Source organism: Phyllobates terribilis, unplaced genomic scaffold (assembly GCF_046119375.1).
Source record: "Phyllobates terribilis strain yellow unplaced genomic scaffold, ASM4611937v1 Scaffold_2__4_contigs__length_985480577, whole genome shotgun sequence".
NCBI lineage: Eukaryota > Metazoa > Chordata > Amphibia > Anura > Dendrobatidae > Phyllobates > Phyllobates terribilis.
This window is the reverse complement of record NW_027362762.1, coordinates 84,855,203-84,866,263: the sequence shown is the minus strand read 5'-3', so window position 1 is coordinate 84,866,263 and position 11,061 is coordinate 84,855,203. Positions and strand designations below refer to the sequence as shown.

Here is an 11,061-nt window from a genome sequence, read left to right as displayed (position 1 = left end):
CTACATTCCCAAGATGAACTTTTGGTGAGTTTTTGATGTTGCAGATTTTCTGCATCCATTAAGTAAAATAGGTTACTTGCATTTTTTTAAAAAATATGCAGCGTAAAAAAATCACCAAAAACTCATCATGGGAACAGAGCATAAGGTGCAAATAAAAAATACCAAAAACTAGATAAAAAAGGTGCAATTTGACCCAACGTGATGAATCAGGACCTATGAATGGGTTAATTTAAGCTGGCCCAGGTGGCTGATCACATCACTATATAGGTGCTCCTTGTGTGAGGTGTGGTCAGGGGTTTAGGATGGTGTGGTTGAGGTTGGTGGGTGTAGTGTGCTTTGCACTATGGATGGTCTTGGACAGCAGCCATGGCCTGCAGGAGAAGCCACAGATTCAGTGTGGGGTGGAGAGCATGCAGATTGTTGTCCCACTGAGTCTGAAGGGTGACCACAAGATGAAGATTTTAAGTAAGTGTCAAAGCTATGCCTTTTCTTATGGTGATTCTTGGTCTATGATCAACCAGCAGTTGCTGACTCCAAGAACCTTCTGTCTGTGGTATTCATGGGCAGTCTGGCTCTTAGTGAGCTGGACCACTTGGCTCTGCTCCCCAAAAAGAGCCAGCTCTTATCTAATGTGTGAACACTTATGGTAGAATCAATGTAGTCTAGTGCAGTTGAAACACTATCCACTGCTGGTCATTAATAAAAACCCCTTCTAGGGTGTGTAGGTGGGCTCTTGTGTTCCTTGACCATAGAGCATGTTCATTCGCCCTAGTGAAAGCCATTCAGCACATGTACATGGCTCACTGGGGTGCTGGCTCCCATCATTCTCTGAAGGGAGCTGGCTTGGCTGTGAATGTCCCTTTGCTAGTTGGACAAGTCTATATACTTTAGGATGGGAAGGTTGTGACTTGCTAGTAGTGGTGGGGTCTGTCCCTGTTTGGGTGGGCAATCACAGGGTTATTTTGTGACTGTTTGGCTTGTGTACAAGAGTTAAGTAATTTATTTGTAAGATCTAGGTTTAGAGACAATTTTGGTTGTCTGTCTGGCTTGTCGACCAGAGTCCTGTTAAACTCCTATTTTCTGGCATCTATATTTGTCAGCTGGGGGTCTGGTAGCCTTGGACTACTGATGTGGGTGCTGGCCCTTGGTCCTGTAAATCCTCAATGGTATTTATCCTTCTGATATGGAAACTGACGTGCTTTTGTCTGAATTGCAGTACCATAGTGAATGAGTGGAGTTTTCTTGCCATGGACTGCATGCAAACATTTGTGATCAGATGGCTCAGTGCTGCCAGAAGTGGCATATCTGACTATCTGTGCGGGCGCAGTAGAGGACATGGGCTCTTTCCTACAAAGGCTGTGTTTGCATTCAGAGACACTGATACTTGGTGGTGTACTGATTCCACTCCTCACCCATGCCCTGTTCTTATTTTCAGATAAAGATGGAAAAATGGAGCTTTTGAGAAATAATTCATCATGTGGCATTTGGGTGAACCGGGAAAGTGACGGCTCTGTAATCATTGGTTCGTCTTATGATGGCTGCTATGTCTCTCAAACAGTAAGTGTATAATGAAGTGATTCTGTCTTCGTGCAGTCATCGTGGGTCCCCAAGTGCCTTCAGTTTCATATGGGACCAGAAAGCTAAAGCCGTGATCTGTACCAAGGCAAAACCAAGCTATAGGGAGAAGATGTCTATGGCATATTGTGGTCTTGCTTCAGGCTATTTGCTCTGTGCTTCCCTCAGTGTTTGACTAGTATAAGTTATGAATCCCCCAAATTTTTTTTTTTTCCTTCCACTTTAGTACACGGATTATGTATTGACCCTTGGATTCACCACAAGAAATAATGGCGAAAAGAAAGTCACTGTGAGACAGAAGATGACATGCCCAGCAAGAACCTGTGAGTGTTAGAGCCTAGATCCTGACCATTGCCTCCAAGTGGGTGATTTAAAGCAAATCTTTGCTGTTAACTTGAATCTGGGTAAGATGGCTGCCCTCTCAATCCTAGACCTAGGATAGAATATCTTCTGATTAAAAATACAGATGTTAAACTGATAGCCATGCCTTTCCTAAAACATCATTCAGTGATCTCTACCTTACTCACTTGGTTTTGACATCGATTATATCAGTGGTGCACAATTTTTCTTTCCAAGGGGCCACATGAGTCGGTGACTGTTGTGGAAGCCAAACCAATAGGCTGAAACGAATTCTGCTCAATATTGCCATATTAACTTCACTTAATATTGAGCAGAATTAAGTGTGCTGACATCCCCCTATATACCATGAGGTCACACAGCTTCTTATATACATCATGAGCCCCCTACAACCTCCCTATATACAATGTGAGCCCCCACATAGCCTCCTATGTACATACAAACATCCCATACACATGAAGAGAAAACACCACATACTTGCCTTGCTCCTAACTCAAGTGCCCTGACTCTTCACAGAACTGTCTCGCCCAATGATTTTTGGAAGAAGGGGCTGGTGGCCCCTCCACCAGTGTATTCACTGCTGTCTGCATCCTGAGGATGCAGATAGTGGTGGCAGCAGATTGATGGTGTGGCCTGTGGGGAACAGTCTCATCCCTTCAACTGTCTCGGTCTGTTGGCCAGATGAAGACCACAGGCTGTACTTTGCCCAGGCCTGTTATGTCATCCAGCAGTTATACCCATGGATGAAGACAATATGACTCTTCAGTAGGTCAAGGGCTTTGTTTTTTACCCATTTTGGGCTGTTTCTCTTTTGTTTCAATGCTGCCTAATTGACTGGCTATATCCAAGTCTTGTAAATTGACAAGCAAGACTGAAAGCAGCTACAACCCCTGAATTTTGTGGTAGGTGATTGTTGGCAGCATGTGGAAGGGCAAGGTGTTGTGACGTTATGCCGAAACTACATGCACATAGCTCTTGTCAAGTCAAGGAACAAACTTGCGTGGCCAGTCCGTTACTAAAAAATCAGTGTCTGAATTGGATGTGCAAATGAGGCAGAAGGACTATGGTGGACCTAAAGCCTCTGTCACTCCAGCACTGCCTCTCTTCACTTGATTGACAGCCTCTATGCTGTGTGACTTCAGGCAAAGGAGCAATAGGAGGTAGTGCTGGGCAGGAAATGGAGCTGGAGAGACAAAGGCTCTAGATCTACCATAGCTCTTCAGACTTGCATACATATCAATTTAAACACTGATGTCTCACTAATGGAGGACTGGACTGGCCATGTAAAGGTATTGGTGGACTTGACTTTTTTTTTTAAAGGGCATATTAATAGTACAAAATGGGTGACAAACGCACTTTTTAAGCAAAAACTCAATTTGTTCTAAATCTTCTTGGCAGACGATGACTCTCCAATGCCGGACCAGTGTGATTCTGTCATAAGACCTAACCGGCTGAACTGTAAAAGTTCTGAGGTATCGTGTGCCGATATGGGTTGCTGTTATGACTCCTCCGATAGGATTACTCCATGCTACTATGGCAACAAAGGTGAGGTTTTTATTTTAATGGCTGAAGCGAAGTAAGCTGTAGTTGCGTAAGTAATGCCTTTTTTTTTCTGTTGCCTACAAGTTTTATACTTGCAACTTTTCAGGAATTACATCTCTAAGGTTTCAGGTTTTAAACATGTCAAAGTACCAGTTACACTGCATTAAAGGCATACCTCACCCCCCACAATATTCATTAAAGTGTATAGTCGCTAGTCCAGACTCTGCAAATGCAATCCGCCCCTCTCCTGGGTTCCGCCACAGGTTAGAGCCGTAAAGCAGTGTTAGGACTGTCTCTGCAGTTGTCTTGCCATAAAAAGAACTGTGGAAATCGTGGGGCAGTGGGCCCCAAGCACTGCCTGCTTTTCAGAACTGACAGGTATAGCTTCATACCTGTAATATAAGCCATGACTGAAGTTGAGCAGAAAATTCATAATGTTTTCTAATGTAGATTGCTATGGATAAAACTTCCTGGTGGCTGGAGCTACTTGTTTCTTGTAACTTAATTTGAAATGACAACGATCATTAGTAGCTTTGATGCCTATAACCATAATCTAATATGTTCCTATAATGCATCGTTGCCCTCAGTGACTGCCCGCTGCACACCAGATGGCCTCTTCTCTATTGCCATTCCAAAGACCTTGACCAAGCCAGAACTTGACCTGTCCTCCACGCATCTGCTGGAAAGTAGCCGAGCAGAATGTAATCCAATAGAAAAAAATGACTTCTTCCTGCTCTACCAGTTCCCGGTTTCTTCTTGTGGAACCACATTAAAGGTACAGTATTCTATGGCATTTGTGCAAGGAAATGTGGTTCTAAATATTCTCTCCTCCAAAGCATGATGCCCTGCTATGTAAGAGGGAATAGACATGAGCTTTAATGCCAAAAACGAGCACTATGCATAAGTAAAACCAAAGCAACGGGACCCATCTGTCAGTCATTTGGATGTACAAGACCTCTAACTTTAATAAAAAATCTAGTTAAGGCTTTTCTCATCCTATAAAGTGACATCTCACTATTTTGTGGGGATCTGACCACTGAGACCCTCACAATCCTGAGTGAATATTATTGCACCAGGGCTATGTACCCTCTTCGTTCTCAATCCATGGTGGTCCTAGATGTGATGGCATTTTCTTCTGTAGCCAATACCCTTTGGACATGAGAATTTCAAAATGTCTAGCTCATACTTGGGTAAAGACTTATTTCCATGTGAGGGTGTTTTTCTATAGAGTTTACATTTATATTTAATGAAATGATCGTGAAGTCTGCCTCCTAGGTGACTGGAGAAAATGTAGTGTATGAGAATCAACTGGTGGCTACCAAAATCCCACTGACATGGAACAGAGTATCTATCACTAGAGAGACTACCTTCAGGTAAGGGGACAAATGCAACAGAGCTGCCAAATTTGGCAGAGAACCTGACATGTCTACATTTTCTATTGCTACCCCCATTAAAGTCTTTATTTCTATTCAGCTTATTGGTTCGCTGTCACTATGCCGTCAGTGACTTCAAACCATTGAAAGTGGAGGTAGTGACTCTACCACCCCCACCACCGGTGTCCAGCGAAGGACCTCTCAGCTTTGACCTGAGGATCAGTATAGGTAAGACGTCTTGTGGGTCTCTGCTGATTCTGAGCAAAATGCACAAAGCTAATGACTAATGATATAGTAGTTTTTGGGAGTAAATTGCTTGATGTGGAACAAGCTTAGAGCTTTAACATGTAAAGAAGCATCAACTAAATACAAAGTTACAAACTTAAACCAACAGAAGAAATCGATTAAAGGATCAAAGTACAAAAGTGGAAGAAGAAAAAATTTCATTGCTCAAATATAGGGGTGCAGTGGAAAGGCACAGCTCAATGAACAGGGGTTAAAAAAAAAAAAAAAACATGAATGCGGCTATAAAAACAGACAAGGGAAAGGTCTAAAACTATGGTGAAAGCCCATAATAAAGATGGTATGAGACAGTGCCACAGTGGTGTGCTGTGGTAGGACCTAAAGGAGGTAAATTATATAGAACAGGGTTTCCCAAACTCCAGTCCTGACTACCCAAACACATCAGGATTTCCTTAATTCCATCTCTTGCAGAATATGAAGGCACCAGAAATGGCTACAGGTTCTTCTCACCTGTGCAATGCTAAGGAAATCCTGATGTGTTGAGGAGGGGCTGATGACAGGGTTTGGGAAAACATGGCACACTAGTACTTAACCAAAAACCTGCCTTCTCTTCCAGATTCCACATACGCACAGTATTATACAGACGCCGACTATCCAGTGATTAAAGTACTGAGGGAACCAGTTTTTGTGGATGTCCGAATCCTGCACAGAACTGACCCGGATCTGGTCCTTGTTCTACACCAGTGCTGGGCCACACCATCCCATGACCCTATGAATGCCATCCAGTGGCCAATACTTGTTAATGGGTGAGTAACTAAGCCTAAGGTTCTTCAGAAATTCTGCTACCCACCTCCATGAAGCATTGCCCATAATTAAACCTTTTTTTTTTTTCATTAAATCACATTTTCTACTAACATGTAAAGTTTGCTGATCTTCTGGTGTTCATAAAATCTCTCTAGGGGACTGACTGTGAAACTAATAGTGTAAATTAAAGAAATCTGCACAAATCAAAAAAAACACCAAAAGCTAAAGTGCAGATGCAATGATGGCACCTATATTGGTCTTTCTGATGCATTTTCTAAGTTATCATGACAGTCATAGCTACATCTTTATTTAATGCAGAATGTCATAATTTTAAACAGTTGTGTTCTATCATGACCACTTTCTTTCCATATTCCTATAAAGCAAAGCATTAATTTTTCATTATTTTTTTAGAAAAAATAAACTTGATGATCACTTAAAGGGAACCGGTCACCCCATTTTTAGCTATTAAACTGGCCAGTGTGTTAGTGATGCAAAGGAAAAGCTTTCAGTATTAGGTTAACACTTCATACCTTTTAGGGGATCTCCTGAAATAACTCTTCTTTTAGTCATATGGGTGGCGACTTTATATTTTCGATCATAGAGTTTTGAAATTAGGCCAGTTTAATAGCTAAAAACTGGGTGACTGGTTCACATTAATGCACTTTCCTGTGGTCTGCATCTAATCTTCTGTCCCACTTAGTTCAGCTGCACCATCTAATGTATAGCCATTGGTTTATTTGCAGGTGTCCATTTATTGGTGATGACTACAAGTCGGAGCTCATTCCTGTTGCCCAAAGTTCTTCTGTAGCTTTCCCTAATCATTACTCCAGATTTGATGTGAAGACTTTTACCTTTGTGGAAATGACCACCCAGGAACCTCTTAAAGGACAGGTATAAACTAATGATGGGCCTAGTACACTAAAGCTTGCCAAATTGAGTAAAACTGGCTTTGTCTCTAAGTCAAATGGTTTGGCTTTCTATTATAAGCTCAAGTAAACACATTCAGGAGCCTGAGACTTGCTGTAACTTCTATTATAGGTGTATTTCCACTGCAGTGTTTCTGCCTGTGTCCCTGGTCCAAATGATGACTGCACCACCACGTGTTCTAGAAGTAAGTTGGGCAGATGTAGAAGCTTTCCACTTATCAGCTGGAGGTCCTGTATGATGAGGGGGATTCCAGCTCCACAATGTGCTGCATTGTAGTCCAGATTATAATCTCTCTGCATCAAACTTCAGTTGTTGTACCTGCCACCATGGGGGCAATGAAATTACCTAGCCTTCATTGAAATATTTACTATAGTTAAGTGGTGGATGGCTTCATTTACTTAAGGATTGCATTTCCTACCCCTAGTGTTTAGCTATACGGCTGAGCAGCTGCCAACATTTCCATATAACTTGCATTAACTTGGTTTCCAGCCTGGGTCTTCTGATGCAAGGTCTCTTCTCACAGGCAGAGCAAAAATGCTGTTGCATATACATCAAAACATCTTAAGCTTTTGCCATAAGAAGCCATCGCACACAGGACATCCCCCCCCCCCAAAGCCTCTTAAAATGGTCATATCCTAGAGGAAGCTCATTATGTAAGAAGAACTTGTACATCTACCACTGATCAGAAGAATTGTCCTTTTTAATTTTTTAGGGAAGAGATCTGCTAACATGTTAAGGCTTGAGAGTGAACCAGTCCTGGTATCATCAGATGTCCCAATCTACTTTCAGTACGCTCTGCCGGTGGCACAAAATGGCCAGAAAGGTGAGTTGACATTTTCTGTAGTAATACATTGTTCTACTTAAAGGAAGCACCAGTGATCCCAACACTGAGGTTGGCTGCACCCTGTGTAAGTGAAATGGAGGTTGAGCCTGTGCACCTCCATGCCACTCATTCTCCATTGGTCTGCCAGAGATGACATACAACGCTGAGGTAGGACCTGCACCTGTCTCCTGGAGATGTTCTGACTACAGCCAAGGAAAGGACCTCAATTACCTTGTGTTTGGATGCTGGCTCAGGGGTGGGCAGTTTTCCTAAAGGGCCAAATGAGACCGTGACACTTGTGGAGGGCTGAACCAACTTGCCAAACTTATGCTCATTGTTTTATATCCATTTTTATCACTTAATATTGAGCAGCTAATAAGACAATATGATGTCCCTCAGAGTCCTCCTCACAGAACCCTCTACACAGTACTGGGCCTCCACACATCCTGTTTTCACAATATTGTGTCCTCACCATAGTTTAATGTCCTCAGACACTGAGGCACAGCAGATGCAATGTAGGGGTGTAATGCCACCTGCTATGCTCTTGGAACGTGGTAGTTGTGGGTGAGCAGCTGCTCATGGCACTCTACAGGAAAGAATTGGTGTTGGTGCTGTGAGGGCCTTGTGCCCATGCAGGCTGCCTGTAGCTGGTGTTGGCCAGATCGGGCCATAATATTTAAAGTTCAATAAAGGAGACTTCTGTTCTAAAACTGTCTTTACTAAACGGTAACTTGATAAGGGTTATGCGTAAGGGGTAGTGGATACAAAGTCTTATGGACATTTCCTTCAGTTACAAGCATTTTCCCTGACTGTATCCTTCCTCTGTAGTCTACTCCATGGTTGGAGAAGTACATGGGTTTTGCCCTACTTCATCACTGCCCAGCTTATCACCACAGTCCTGATCAGCAAGTCTCTCTACTCACACAGCAGTTCCACGTCTTATTTTTTCCACTACTGGTGCCCTGGATCTACTGCTCAGGATCCTCCACTAGTCCCATGAAACTCAGTCCTGTTACCTTGGCAAGTGGAAGGTTTCTGGGGACACGTCCTATCAAAGGATCCCCTTAGGTGGAAGGCTTTGGTCATTTCCACATTGCGCGCTACCCCCTTGTCCCTTAGTCTCCTTTTTCTTAGCAGTTCACCCAAGCACTGCTCAGACACCTACTCCCTATCTTGCTATCTACAGGAAGCAGTCACTTGCCCTAATATTAAGCTCCTCTAACTATGGGCTAGTCCAAAACATTAACACTAGCCTTACCTTAACATCACAACCTAACTAGTCACTAACTTATCCTTCCTATGCTTTTCCCGATTCGATACTATATTGTACACTACCAACACTAGGTACTACTTGTACACTATACCAAAAGGCACAGGGTATAGTATACAGTACAATGAAACATGATTGGTGTCTTCAGGGGTAGGAACATGATGGCCATTGTCAATCACCCTTACACTTTGACACAGATTCAATGATGGTAAAGGGAGCTGACTGTTCCCTGCTCATTGTATTCACTGGTATCTTCATCCCACAGCTGCCAGTGAAGGTGAGATGACTAATGGGACAGCTGCATGGTCCCAGGACACCTCTGCATAATGCCACTTGGCTGTCCCAATCCACAGACTGCACTTTGCTGAGGTCTGTGCTAGCTCCACCACCAATCAGATGGATACAAGACCAACACTTGTCTTCTGTACTAACTTTTTTTTTTTTTATATATACACAAATATTTTACTCGCTTGTATAGCACCATTAATTCCACAGCGCTTTACAGACACTATCAACACTGTCCCCATTGGGGCTCAGTATCTAAGTCCCCTATCAGTATGTCTTTGGAGTGTGGGAGGAAACCAGAGACCCCAGAGGAAACCCACGCAAACACGGGGAGAACATACAAACTTCTTGCAGATGTTGTCTGGGGGAGGGGGGGGGGGGGGGATTTGAACCTAGGACCCTAGTGCTGCAGTGCTAACCACTGAGCCACCGTGCTACCCCATATGTCCAAGGTTAAAGTGGGTGCCGGTTGGCATGGGCAGATGTGAGCTGGAGTAACAATCCTTTAGGATATGTAATTTTTATCTCTTGTAAAGCAACACTTTTAAATGGTATGACTGCTCAGACCCAAGCATGTGCACCCTTGGAAGGGTCAAGAACTTGGTGCATTGTTATGCCTGTTTCCCTACTGAGCAGTTCCTTGACAGTGCCCACATGGCCAGAGCGAGAACTGCTGCACAATGACTGTACAGGAGTGGGCGGCATGCAGCCAGCATGAGGCCATGAGCAGGACCTCTCCCCCTGTCATGGATCCTCCTATCTACAGTGCAGACCTAATCTCTGGTGCACTCAGTCTGTGAATTGAGGGAGCACTAAGCTTGTGGCCAAGGGTGCACCAACCTGCCCCCCCCCCCCCCACACTCATGTTGTATAAAGTCTTCATGTTGGCTGTATACATCTCACTGCTAAAATTTGATTTTTAAAGGGGCAACGTTACTTAAATCACTGTCTTAATATTAGTTCAGTTTGCATTTCGGATGTGACTGACTCATTTTAACACCAACTTATTTATCCTCCAGACTTCTATGAAGTTGGCATTTCCCAATCTGAGACTTTGCTAAATGGAGCAGCCATTGCCATGGGGCTTCTTGTAGTTGTTCTTCTGACCCTGACGACATGGACTATGCACAGACAGCGGAAATGTAAATCTGTACCGATCAGCATCTCGCCTATGAAGAAGACTGTCCGTGTTGGGACAATATCGGCTAAATGCTCCTAAGATGAAACTACGTTATCCATAACTGCACTCCTGAGACTGCTGTGGTGACTGTGGCATCTGCTGTTTGGATAAGGGGGATGGTTGCAAAATCCTCCGCTTCGTTACTACTTGGGCCTGAAGTGGTCTGGAAGTCTGAGCTGTCTTGTTACTTTTTTAGTCTTTTGACACCACAGTAATTACACTGCTATAATGGTGAACAGAGATCGGTCTTGTCTGTGTGATGACCTGTTGATTGTCTCAATAAAACAATGTGTTCCTCACTTTCCCTTGTATATTTTAATCTAGTTATTAACATGAAGTTTCCAAACAATAAGGGGCTGTGTAATGTAAAATCTTCAATATTTAACATTGACAACCCAGAAGGATAATGGCTGTTAACGTTAAAACCATGCCCCCCTCTGCCTAATAAAGAGGTTCTCTTGAAATAGAAAGATAAAATAACTAAAGAAAATGCCATTATAGATTCCTAAATACTATTAAATGGCAAACAACAAGCATTCTGTCTAGGGAGGTAATCACTATAGAATTGAGATGGCCACCACCTCACTAAATTCTCAGACCTGGCCAAGAATATTAAGAAGAGAGGCTCAACATTCCAAAAAAAACTTTGGTTAGGCCTTAGTCACTTGATCAGCCTTCAGCT

At 43.1% G+C, this 11,061-nt stretch overlaps 1 protein-coding gene across 1 annotated transcript; it reads left to right on the top strand.

Annotated features, from left to right (window-relative positions):
* Window positions 1-347: 347 nt before the first annotated feature.
* Window positions 348-10,418, top strand: LOC141244435 (zona pellucida sperm-binding protein 4-like). Its single transcript, XM_073669008.1, has 12 exons — window positions 348-465; window positions 1,436-1,557; window positions 1,802-1,898; window positions 3,331-3,477; window positions 4,062-4,249; window positions 4,750-4,847; window positions 4,948-5,075; window positions 5,707-5,896; window positions 6,638-6,785; window positions 6,933-7,005; window positions 7,534-7,644; window positions 10,219-10,418. Exons 1-12 carry the CDS (start codon window positions 348-350, stop codon window positions 10,416-10,418), a joined length of 1,620 nt encoding a protein of 539 aa, XP_073525109.1.
* Window positions 10,419-11,061: the final 643 nt, after the last annotated feature.

Bases quoted from the DNA above. Each gene is read 5' to 3' on its own strand.
- LOC141244435 (XM_073669008.1), top strand. From the start codon at position 348: ATGGTCTTGGACAGCAGCCATGGCCTGCAGGAGAAGCCACAGATTCAG. The intron at 1,899-3,330 runs GTGAGTGTTAGA...TCTTCTTGGCAG, and splicing joins GACATGCCCAGCAAGAACCT to ACGATGACTCTCCAATGCCG. The intron at 4,848-4,947 runs GTAAGGGGACAA...ATTTCTATTCAG, and splicing joins ACTAGAGAGACTACCTTCAG to CTTATTGGTTCGCTGTCACT.